Source organism: Trachemys scripta, chromosome 1, assembly GCF_013100865.1.
Source record: "Trachemys scripta elegans isolate TJP31775 chromosome 1, CAS_Tse_1.0, whole genome shotgun sequence".
Lineage (NCBI taxonomy): Eukaryota > Metazoa > Chordata > Testudines > Emydidae > Trachemys > Trachemys scripta.
The window spans coordinates 196,668,107-196,680,802 of record NC_048298.1 but is presented as its reverse complement, the minus strand read 5'-3'; the positions used below and the strand labels follow the sequence as shown (position 1 = coordinate 196,680,802).

Here is a 12,696-nt window from a genome sequence, read left to right as displayed (position 1 = left end):
CGCCCAATGCTGGCTCCAGCTTCCTCGGTGCAGAGTGTCCCGGATTTGTCAAGAGTCCCGGTGCCGGACAAGCACCGCAAGCTGTTGGCCCCGGAGAAAAGTAGGCCCCGGCATCGCTCATTCTCCCCGCTGCGGCCCAAGGCCAAGCCAAAAGAAGGGTCTGGACGCCCCCGCCCCCCCCACACACACACACACACACACAAGGAGACCAGCGCCATCTAAGGGCCCAGGCACCGGAAAGAGTGGAATGGACATTGTGCCGGCACCAGTGGCACTGGTGCCACAAGTCCCTCTGAGTCCAGTCCTAAGTGAACTCAGTGAGGACAACGGGCTTGAGGGAATAATGGATCAGCCCTCCACGCCTGACGCATTTGAGGCAGTGAAGGACCTCATAGGGTTGTCGGCGGTGAGCCCCCTCCAGATCAGGGAGAAGCCCGCGGTGCTGTTGAGGGGAAAGCCGGCAATGGTGCACCGTTTGAGGTCACCGTCCCTGCATCGCTCCCGGCGTTGGTCCCAGTCAAGCGTTGAGTCTACGGACTCTGTTACCCCTGACGCAGAGGGAAGCCTCGGTACTGGAGACGAGTCAGTGCACAGAGTTAGTGCAAGTGACCCGATGCTCTCCGGCACCCTCCAGAGACTGGGACCAAGAGAAGGCGAGCTGGCCATCGCCGAAGGCTTCCAGAAGTCACTGGTCCTGGTCCAGGTCTCGGGAGCACTGACCCCGGTCCCAATCGGTGAGAAGACGCTCGTCGATCTCCCGCCAGCATAGGTTGACGGCACCGTTGTGGCCTTCACGCTCGGTGTCACCAGAGTCCGGCGCCGACTCGGGCCGATACAGTTACTCGCACTGGGCACCGGAAGGCAGAGATCACCAAGCTGGGTGGAAACCCCAATGGGGACCACCGGACACTGGCCCTTCTGAACCCCCGGGGCCTACTACCAGCAACAAGGTGCTCCCTCCAGGGCCAGCTGCTCTGTGGACTGGTCCTGGTCCCCGCACTGACGCTCCTCCGTGCGGGAAGCCACGGCATCCAGACTGCCTGCACAGTCACCGAACGAGAGGCCAGAGAAACTGGCACTGAGGCCGGTGCCTCCCCTGGGTCAGCTGTCCGGGCCCAAGATGGATGCTCCTCTTTCAGGGGAGGGGGACCAAGGGGACCAGCAGGAGGAAGTGGAGCAGCTGCTGACCTCATCATCCCCGGATGAAGCGGTGGCAGGCACAGTGGTATCAGGACCTCCGCCAAAAGACCACAGAGCCTACCAAGAATTGCTGCGTAATGCTGCCCATAACTTGGGGTTACAGGCTGAGGAGACGGTTGAGCAAGAGGACCCCATGGTGGACATTCTGAGCCCAAAAGGTCCATCCAGAATAGCGCTCCCACTCATTAAGATCATACAGTTGAACTATAAGACTATATGGCAGACCCCGGCCTCCAGCGCTCCAGCGACCAAAGGTGTGGAACGCAAGTACTTCGCCCCGTCGGGTATGAGTTCTTGTTTTTCCACCAAAGCCCATGTTCCCTGGTAGTCTCTGCGGTAAACAAGAGAGAGCGCCATGGGCAGCAGGCCCCGGGACCTAAGGCCAAGTAAGTGAAGCGCCTGGACCTGTTTGGCAGGAAGGTGTATTCCTCAAAGGACCTCCAGTTGAGGATTGCTAACCAACAGGCCATCCTCAACAGGCATAATTTCAACTTTTGGGCGGCAGTGGGGAAGTTTAAGGACAGCCTCCCACAGGGTTCCCAACAGGAGTTTATGGCGCTGGTGGACGAAGGCAAGGCCGTAGTGAAGACCTCTCTCCAGGCGTCCTTGGATTTGGCAGACACGGCGGCCAGGACAATCTCATCTGGCGTGGTCATGCGACGCTCGGTGTGGGTGCAGGAGTCAGGTCTGCTGCCTGAGGTCCAGAACTCGCTCCAGGACCTCCCCTTCGAAGGGTCCTGGCTCTTTTTGGACCACACGGACGCAAAGCTGCATAGCCTCAAGGACTCGGGCCACGCTCAAGTCGCTGGGTATGCACACCCCGGCGACCCAAAGAAAGCCGCAGCCGCCACCTCGTTGTCACTACCAACCTCGTCCTAGGCATGAGCCTTATTGCAGACGAAATGGGGATACAGGAGGCGGGCGTAATAACAACAATAGCTCCAATAGGCCAGGGACAGAGCCAAGGCCAGCATAAGTCTCAGCCCAGCCCTAAAGCAGGCTTTTGAAGGTGCGCTCGAGGACAGCGTACTGGACTAATCGCCGGATTCGTGCACTTGTTTCCTGAACCGCCTGTCCCACTTCTCCCGTGCGTGGTCCAGTGTTACGTCAGACCGCTGGGTGTTACGCACGGTGCGAAGTGGTTACAGGATGCAGTTCTCCTCCATGCCTATCCCTCACCCCCCATCCCCGTTCCTCTTCAGGAACCCTTCTCATGAGCACCTCCTGGAAAAGGAGGTTCGCATGCTCCTAGAGGCAGGGGCAGTAGGCAGTAGAGTTGGTACCGAAGGATCTAAGAGGGAAAGGGTTCTACTCCTGCTACTTCCTCATTCTCAAGGCCAAAGGAGGCCCTTCTGGACCTGTGAGGGCTCAACAAGTTCCTGGTCAAGGCCCAGTTCCGCATGGTCTCTCTGAGCACCATCATCCCTTTCCAGGATCCGGAGGACTGGTACGCTGCCCTCGACATGAGAGACGCGTACTTTAATATCGCCATCCACTTGGCGCATCACCGATTCCTGCGCTTCACTGTGAACCAAGAACATTACCAGTTCATGGTTCTCCCCTTTGGCCTAGCTGCGGCAGAGGCGTCAGACCTTGCATGGGGTGCTCACCTAGGAGACCTCAGGGCTTGTGGTTGGGAGTGGACTGGTTGCTCTATATCAATGCGAAGGAGCTCAGGGCGGTTCGTTTAGCCTGCCAGACCTTTCACGCCACTTTGAGTGATCACAGCATGACAGTTCTGACAGACAACACGACCGCCATGTTTTACATAAACAAGCAGGGCAGAGCTCGCTCCTCGCCGCTCTGCCACGAGGCTCTCCTCTTCTGGAAGTTTTGCATAGCCCACACCATTCACCAAGAGACGTCAAATCTCCTGGGGGTGCAGAACGACCTGGCGGACCACCTCAGCAGGTCATACCGCATGCACGACTGGACATTCAGAGCGGACGTTGTGTATTCGCTCTTCCACAAGTAGGGGTTTCCCTGGGTAGACCTGTTTGCCGCCAGGAGCAACGCCCAATGCCCACAGTTCTGCTTGTTCCAGGGCCACAGCCTGGGCTCAATAGCAGACGCGTTTGCGATCCTGTGGGGAGGGGAATTGAAATACCCCTTTCCCCCGCTTCCTCTGGTTCACAAGGTCCTGCTCAAGGTGCACAGGGACCGGGCAGCGGTTATCCTCATCGCCCCGGCCTGACCCAGCCAGCACTGATTCACCATGCTCCTGGAGCTGTCGGTGAAAGCCCTGGTAACCCTGCCCCTATACCGGGACCACCTCATGCAGGACGGAGGGTGGCTCCTCCAACCCAATCTGCAATTACTGTATCTGACGGCGTGGAAGCTCTGTGGCTGAACGCTTTGGAGAGCCAGTGCTCCCTCCCTGTGCAGCAGGTTCTACTTGGTAGTAGGAAGCCCTCTACCAGGGCGACTTACCTGGCCAAGTGGAAGAGGTTCTCGTGCTGGTGTGGGCCCCAACAGGTTCAGCCATGCCAGGCTCCAGTGCCTACCATTCTAGAGTACCTACTGCACCTCAAGCAGCAGGAGCTGGTCCCATCCTCCATGAGGGTGCATCTAGCGGCCATCTCCGCCTTCCACCCGGGGGTTTCAGGGAGCTCGGTGTTCTCCCACCCAATGGTGGGGCGGTTCCTTAAAGGACTGGAGAGGGTGTTCCCTTATGCCCCCCAGGCCCTCCATGGAATCTCAACTTAATCCTTTTTAAGCTCATGGGGACCCCATTCGAGCCACTTGCCACCTGCTCCCTCCTCCACCTTTCCTGGAAGGTGGCATTCCTGGTGGCCATTACCTCAGCCAGAAGAGTATCTGAGCTGAGGGCACTCACCTCTGAGCCGCCATAAATAGTAGTTCATAAAGACAAGGTGCAGCTCTGCCCACACCCCAAGTTCCTCCCAAAGGTGGCCTCACAATTCCATCTGGGTCAGGACATTGGTCTGCTGGTGTTTTTTCCCAAACCTCATGTGGACCTGAGTCACTGCAGCCTGCACACCCTGGATGTCCGTTGAGCGTTGGCGTTCTACTTGGAGCACACCAAGCCCTTTCGTAAATCCATGCAGCTGTTCATGGCCATGGCGGAAAGAATGAGAGGCCTCCTGGTGTCGGCGCAGCGGATCTTCTCCTGGATTAGACTGCATTCAGGTGTGTTATGACCTCACGGGTGTACCGGCCCCGGCGGTCACGGCCCACTCGATCAGGGCACAAGCAGCTTCAGCGGCTTTCCTGGCACAGGTCCCGGTCCAGGAGATCTGCAGAGCAGCCACCTGGTCATCGGTGCATACCTTTACGACCCACTACGGGGTCAACAATCAGGCCCAAGAGGATCTGGCGGTTGGCAGGGCAGTCCTCTGATCAATTGTTCTGTGACTCCTACCCTCCTCCGACGGTAGGCTTGTGATTCACCTAATGTGGAATGGATGTGAACAAGCACTCGGAGAAGGAAAAACGGTTACCTATCTTTTGTAACTGTTCTTCTTTGAGATGTGATGTTCACGTCCATTCCACTTCCCGCCCTCCTACCCGTCTGTTGGAGTCACCGGCAAGAAGGAACTGGAGGGGGTTGGGCCTGCAGGGGTATACATGCATGGCGCAGTGGCGCCGCTCAGGCGGGGGCCTCGCTGTCCCAACGCATACCATTAAGGGAAAAGTTTCCGACGCTCATGCACGCAGCGCGGCTATACCTAATGTGGAATGGACGTGAACAACAGTTACGAAAGGTAGGTAACGGTATTTTTCACTGATTTCAAGAGGTATTTTTTATCCCACATTATAATTGTATTTATTCTTTATGGGAAAAATTAAATGTTTTTTCACTATTTTCAGAACTGTTCGTCAGATGGCACAGGAGCAATTCTTTTTAATGGCTACCAGATGTTGTATGGGACAGAGACCTCTGCTTTTCTTCATTACACTGCTGTTTACTGTGTTAGGGGTAAGGCATTTGAAATTAACACTTTCATTATTCTAGTACAGTTCGATGTTCCATAAGAAATGAATGATAATTTTTATCCTATTTCAATAGAGTACGTTACTACCATGTATAATGCACTTGAATTTACGTTTCGAACATTGTTTTTTTGATTATGCTGCTATGGCTCTTATATTGCAATATGTTATAGGATAATTCCAATTTGATAGGGGTAAAAATGGTCTCTTATGCAAATACTAAAAATATATTTTTAAAATGTAATTATCTTAAAAGTGAATGGCAAAACTTTTTTTAAAGGTTTATTCCTTAGCAGATTAGATAAATATGCATAAATTATGAATAAATGTGTTTTTAAGCTACATATTTGTGAAGTTGTTCATCCTTCATTTCCTGTGCCTGTAAGGACTTTCAAATTCAGTGTACTTCTGGCTGGCTCTGTATTAAATGTTTCATCTCCTCAGTTGATCTTTGCAAGTTAGTGAAAGAAGCTGCTTTTCAAATATTTAGGTCAAAAATAAATTGTCATTTTTAAGTTTACACACAACCGTTAATCTCTTCAAATCTTAAACATTTTCATTTTATTTTTCCATTAAAATTCTATTCAGTTTAGGAAAAAATTTTCTGGGTTTAGTGGCTCTAAATAAAAAAGGCATTTATCAATTATACATTATTTTTTGTGTTCTAGAGTACTGCAAGAGAAAGAGCTAAGCATTCAGGAGACTACTTCACCCTATTAAGACACCTTCTTAACTACGCTTACAACAGTAATATTAATGTGCCCAATGCTGAAGTTCTTCTTAATAATGAAATAGACTGGCTTAAAAGGATTAGGGTAAGTTGTAATATCAGGTGAATTATAGAGATTGGTCTTCCAAAAATTCATATTAAAATCTGGTTGTAAATTTTCCCAAAGGTACATAATTTCAAGCCTTCTAACATTTTTTTAAAAATGTTAGGATGAAGTGAAAAGAACAGGAGAAACAGGTGTTGAAGAGACAATCTTAGAAGGCCACCTTGGAGTAACAAAAGAATTATTGGCATTCCAAACCCCTGAAAAGAAATATCATATTGGTTGTGAAAAAGGAGGTGCTAATCTCATTAAAGTAAGTTATAGTTTGTATTGTATGTTAATTTTGAATATCATTACTTTGAAATCAGTTAAAAAAAATGTGGAGAAACTTTTTATTTTACAGAATGGAACCACAAAAGTGGCTCATTCCATGAAACATTTTTTGTTTGTAAAACAAATGGTTCTACTTGGAATTTATTAAACTTTTCAAAGTATAATGGACATGTTGGTCTGCTAAGAATACTCAGCGTTCACATTGCCTTTTACATCTTCAGACCACTGTTCGTTGATTTGTTACAACTTAGCGAGATAACTTTATACCTAAAACGCCACTTAACTTGTAATATTGCAGGAATTACGGATTCCGCAATATTAGGCTTCCACCACAATTTTGATAGCGGGAGTCCCACCATGCATGAGGCTGACACTGGGAGCCTTCACTGTCAGCTCTGGGCAGCCGACAGCAGAAGCCCTCGCTCTCAGCCCTATGTTCCCGCTCTCAGCCCTGGGTGACCAACAGCAGAAAATCGCAGAAAAGTAATAACGGACTTTATTACTGCAAATAATTTCCACTATTACTTTTCTGCAATTTTCTATGTCTTGTTCAGAACTCAGCCGCAATTTTTTGACAGTCTTCCCACAATTCAATTCCTTTTATTTATATCTTTTTGCAGCTGGGGAAACTGAAGCAACAAGTTAGATTGACAGACAATGCATAGTGAGACCTATATAGAGCACAGAGATTTTTTCCTTCCTTGTCCCAAATTCAGCCAAATTAATTAATTGGTTTTTTTGCTAATTAATTGTTCTTTTGTGTTCAAGTTTATGTACAACACCATCATGTTGTCTGAATAGCTGGTTAATCAAGTGTTTTCTGTGCATCAGTAGAGTGATAGCTCTGAAGCTCTTGTTGAGAACAAAGCAACAGCTAGAATAGTACTTTCCAAAGGCAATACACTAATTTAGCAAGATTTGTCACTGATCCAGATTGATTAGAGATTTACAATTAAATTCTAAAAAGAGAATTAACTTGAAGATAGAATATTTCCAAAAAAATAAGACTACCACTTTAATTTCTTTTTTTAGGCTCCTCTTTATTATCAGAATGAAATACATTTTAGTTTATCTATATTCTTTTCAATCATCTCTCTAACAAATGTTAAGTATCAGAGGGGTAGCCGTGTTAGTCTGGATCTGTAAAAAGGCGACAGAGCCCTGTGGCACCTTATTGACTTAACAAGTATTGGAGCATACGTTTTCATGGGTGAATACCTACTTTGTCAGACGCAGGTTGTGAATACCTGCGTCTGACGAAGTGGGTATTCACCCACGAAAGCTTATGCTCCAATACTTCTGTTAGTCTATAAGGTGCCACAGGACTCTTTGTCGCTTCTAACAAATGTAACGCTTTCCAGTCTGTTGAAAAATGCTTCAGTTTTTTAATAGTAACGGGTAACAACTTTTCTGTTTTTCAGGAATTGATAGATGACTTCATCTTTCCAGCTTCCAATGTATATTTACAATACATGAGAAATGGAGAACTGCCTGCTGAGCAAGCCATACCAGTCTGTAGTTCACCAGCTACCATTAATGCTGGTTTTGAGTTGCTAGTAGCACTAGCAGTGGGGTGTGTCCGAAACCTCAAACAAATAGTAGACACCTTGACTGAAATGTATTACATAGGTACAGCAATCACTAGTATGTAGCATTTTTAACTATCTATTTTTAATTATTTAATCTATGTATTGTAATGTATATGTTTCCTCCCACTTATACTAATAACTTTGTGCTGTCAACTGATTCTGATGCTAATTACACTCCCTTCCCCCCCTCACCCCAATTGAAAGAATCTTTAACTTTTAAGTTTGTAAAGTCAATCACTCCAAAGTTCGGGAATGCCAGAGTTAATGTTGCTTCTACAATCTTACTTTGGCTCCATGGTGTGTATGCATTATGATAGTCTTTAATAACTTGATCATGTCTCAGTCTCTTTGCCCAGACTGTCCCAGTTTCTTTTCCACCCACATACTCCCTGTCTCCCTCATCCCCTGTCCACTTGTCCCAGTCAGCCCCAATTCTTCCATTGCACTCCAGCTCCTCCTCAGATTTGTCTCCCATCACCTTTTTCTACTCCTTAGTCCATCTTCTTGATTAGGCAGTTGCAGTCAGGACGCATCCCAATCCCTAGTCTCCAGCCTTAGTCTCTGCCACAGCCTCCTTGTCTCAGTTTACCGCCACCCACACACACTCCCACAGGTCCACTTCTTGTTTCTTTTGCATTTGAATCTGACAGCTTCCTCCTCTATGCTGCCTGGGCCCACAGGAGGGTCACTGAGGGTGTACGCTGCAATGTAAGCCCAATATAAAATACATTGTATTTTAACCTAGGTTAAGAATTTTTTGACTCATGTTCAAACCAAGGGCTCTGGCATCCATAATGCAGTGTGCAAAGCAGAGTCAAAGTAGCTATATCCCAGAGTCTCTAGGCTGCCCATGGCGCACCCACACCCCCTCCATGTGGCTGCTCTAGCCCTAGGACCGTAGTGCACTGTGGGAAAACTTTACTGCCCACCCTGAACATTACCAGGAAGCAGCTCACTTTGCAGAAGACTTAATCTGTTTTCTCTGCATTGCAAACCCAGGAGGCTCTCTGATAGTGTGCTTGCAGATAGGTGATCAGACCAGAATGCGTTAACACTGACCTGAATTTCTGAAGTTTGCAGAGGGAGTGTGGCGTCCATTTTCAATAGAGTGGGTTCCAGATTGTTAGGATAGAGAGGACTAAGGAAGTTGTCCCCTGGAATTGTGGGATACTTCCGAATGACTCCTAGGACTTTTGTCAAGTGGGGCTGCATCTGCACTGCAAAGCAGTGAGGCTTGAAACCTGGGTCCCAGCTTGACTCAAACTTGGACAATCCAGTCCTGCAGGATCCTGGGACCGTGCATTCGAGCCCTGGGTTAGCACAGTTGCAGTATAGATGCAAGGAGGGGTAGCCTTGAGCCTGGGCTCAAGCAAGGGCTTATGTTACAGTGTAGACATATCCTGAGAGCCACAGGAGACCATCTCCCTTCTCTCAGTTCTGGTGCCCGGACCCAGCAGAGTCTGGAGCAGTCCAGCAAAGCAGTTGCAGGGTAAGTCCTGAAGAGCCTTGGGCTGGAGCGTGCCCAGAGCAGATAGAATCTTCAGGGAATTTAGTTGCTATTGTCTAAAGTTTACTGAGCATATGCCAACTACGATTTTTCAAAGGCTTATAACTTTTCTCCAAATTTAGATGGATTTTCATAGGGATGGCAAAGGCACGGGAGCCTAAGTATGTTATATAGGCAATGGATCACTAGCTTATGGGGAAAAATATTATAGGTCACTTTCAAATCAGAGTTGCTTGTGTTACAATGTTGCTGGGACATCACTAGGTTGGCCTGTTGGTCACTGATTTTAACTTACGTGGTGATAGTAAAATATTAGTTGAGAGTCTGTGGGGGTGGATTAAAGGAATAGTTCAAGTGCTGGTTCCTATGTGTATTCCACACGTGACCATGCATGCACTTCATGCACCTGAGATCGAAGACTTCTAGCAAGTACTGTCTGTTGGTCTGGGCCTCTGCACAGTTGCTCCCCTCATGCTCTTTACTGAGAGCATAAGGGGTGGTGCAGACCAACACCTTTCAAGTTCCTTCTTATTGTCTCATGGCCTGAGTCAGAATCCTGTGTCCAAAGCTATCTTTGCATGTCTTTCAAATCTGTAACTATAATTGTATATAGTTTTAGTATTTATAGTGTTTATTTTTATAGTCTAGTTAGTTCAGTTTAGTGTCTCCCCGTCTCAGGGATCCTGTGGAGAAGGACTATGCTTAAAGTCCTGGGATTTAAGAACTGTCTCCTTCTCAGTCAGCGATGAACACCAGTGTTTCCTTTACAGTCTTGGGGAGGCTATTATCTCTGCTAAGTTCTGCAGCTGCCACTCTTGTCCTCACAGGTTTGGGGAGGGAAAGAGCTCTGATGGAGGAAGTACCTCAAGGAGAAACCCATGGGACCCCATGTGGATCCAGGCCAGGGGGAGACCCTCTTGTTTTACAGCAGTCTCAATTTGTGAACACCACCCCTTCAAGCACAAGCTCAGAAGCAGAGGCCAGAGCTGCTAAGCCCAGGCAATCACTAGATCTGGGCTTTTGGCAAGACTAAAGGGCTCACTCATATACTTAAGGACAGATCCCCTTCCAGGTCTTCTCCTAAAAGAAAGGATCCCTCCCCTACTCTGTCCAAGTTGGGCAAGTCCTCATGCATGGGTCATAAAGATCTATGACCATCTAAACCTCCAAATTATGAGGATAATGTGCAAAGGAGAAAGGATCCATTGGTACCAACTCCAGCTCTTAAGCCAAAGGATCAATACCTGCTGACACCAACTAGGAACTCGAGTTAGGACTTCTGTTATATGGTATCATCTTGTCCCCAGAAGGACACACTGACCACCATGACCATGGATGTGCTGGATCTAACCACCGGGACACTTCACTCTCCAGGACGGACTGAAACCTATACCTTTCCAGAGGATATTTTCGCCCTTCCTTATCCTCAATTGCCTCTCCCTTTGGGTCTGGTTCTCCTGAGTGACATCTCCACACCGGAGGAGGAAACCACCTCAAGGAGGAAAGGATACTCCATATCCTGTCCACAAGTCGGAGCATTCACCCACTGGTACCAACAGCATTGCTCTTAGCTTTTAGTTGGCCATTTCAGATGTTCTAGACAAGCCATTGCTTCCACAGAAGGAGACTAGTCTGGACAGAGACTCTAGGAGGTCTTGGATCTATTCTCCACTCAGATATGATTACCCATGGGACCAGTGGTACCCGTTGTCTTGGGGTCCCCCCAGTGGGTTGACCCTTCAAACTGGCCATATTGGTGCCTGTAAGATCCCTACATTAGGCACCTCGGATCTGTATATGGATACCGCTGGCTTTCCTCCTCTAGCCAATGCCAACTGGCTCTGTTGGCATGCAAGGGGGAAGAAATCGAAGTTGTCCCTGGTACCAATGGTTCTGATGGTGTCACCTTCCTCACCTGATGAGGCAATTGCCCCATGCTTGCCATCCCCACCTGACTACCACAGGCAACATCAAAAGCTCCTGCAGAGGGTGGGGAGTGAGATCCAGATTCCACTTGACAGTTTGCAGCCCTCTGAATCCTGGTCAGATGACCCACCCAGCAAACAAGACCATTGTGAAACCAGCCGGGGTAGTTTAGCATACTCCTGCTTCCTACGTTCCCACCCTGAAAATGGCTGAGAGGCAATATTTTGTACCAGTTAAAGGGGCAGAGTTTCTGTTTACTCTCGCTGCCCACAATTCCCTAGTAGTACAAGCAGCCACTAAGACATCCAGGCTTATAGCACTGCAAGGCAATTCTTACAGACAAGGGCACTTAAAAGCCTTGACTTCGTAGAGAGAGGAGGTATTTTTATCCACCCCCAGCTTTCTGTTCAAAATTGCTAACTATGAGTCTTTATTAGCAAAAAAATGTTCTCACAAACACTTGAAGTTCAAAGACAAACTCCATCAGGAGGACAGAGTGCAATTTCAAGTCCTCATTGATGAAGGTAAACTGGTAGCTAAGACCTCTCTTCAAGCTGCAGTGGGCATGACTGATACTGCATCTAGAGGTATAGCTACTGCTGTGGTGATGAGGCGTGAATCTTGGCTCCACTTCTTGGGGTTCCAGAGGGAAGTCCAGAATACCATTGAGGACTTGCCCTTTGAAGGACCCTAATCTAGTCAATGAAAAGACTGACTAATATTTATGCTTGCTGAGGACTCCAGGACAACTCTTGACTCATTGGGGATTTATACCCTGGACCCAAAGAGAAAAAACCATAAACCAAGCATACAAGCCAAGACCTTTCCTCAGCTATTCTACCACCAGCTCCTTACAAACTGCTGCGCAAATGTCAGAGGGCATAAAGGCCTAGATATGCAGCTTCCTCCACCACAGCTATATCCATTCAACCCCCATCCACCAATCAGGTTACTTTTGATGGGATGCTTGAGAACCATGTACCCTTATTGATATCACTCCCTACTGCCCCCCAAACCTTCGGTTGCCTCACCCTTTTCACCCACAGTTGGAGGGGAATAACAACTGATAGGTGGGTACTAGAGATCATTCCATCCAACTAAACTATTGAGTCTCTTCCCCCTCTTCAGGGACCATGCCCTTGCTGACCCTTCTTCAGGGACCACGCTCACAAGGAAATCCTCTGTCAGAAGGTGGACTGTCTTCTACAGTGAAGGGCTGTAGAGCAATATATCTGCAAAGAAAGAAATTAGGAAAACATGTAGACTGTTTGTCACGATAGCAGAGCAATCGTGGGGACAAGCATTATTGGGTCAGAGACTATCTAAGTAGATGTCCGTCTGTATCATTCTTTATCATCTGTGTGTAATTCTTTCCTCGGGAAGGGTGAGGGCCCGTTCCACTAGAGCACAAGCA

At 48.1% G+C, this 12,696-nt stretch overlaps 1 protein-coding gene across 4 annotated transcripts in view; it reads left to right on the top strand.

Annotated features, from left to right (window-relative positions):
* Nucleotides 1-12,696, top strand: part of USP9X (ubiquitin specific peptidase 9 X-linked) — a 222,625-nt gene that overhangs the window by 161,598 nt on the left and 48,331 nt on the right. For 3 of the 4 annotated variants that reach the window (XM_034754300.1, XM_034754275.1, XM_034754282.1), the window contains 4 exons: nt 5,032-5,140; nt 5,823-5,969; nt 6,094-6,240; nt 7,682-7,904. In XM_034754300.1, the coding sequence (XP_034610191.1) occupies nt 5,032-5,140; nt 5,823-5,969; nt 6,094-6,240; nt 7,682-7,904 (626 nt within the window). The remainder of the gene's footprint in view (nt 1-5,031; nt 5,141-5,822; nt 5,970-6,093; nt 6,241-7,681; nt 7,905-12,696) is intronic. The other variant, XM_034754291.1, reaches the window with a different exon arrangement.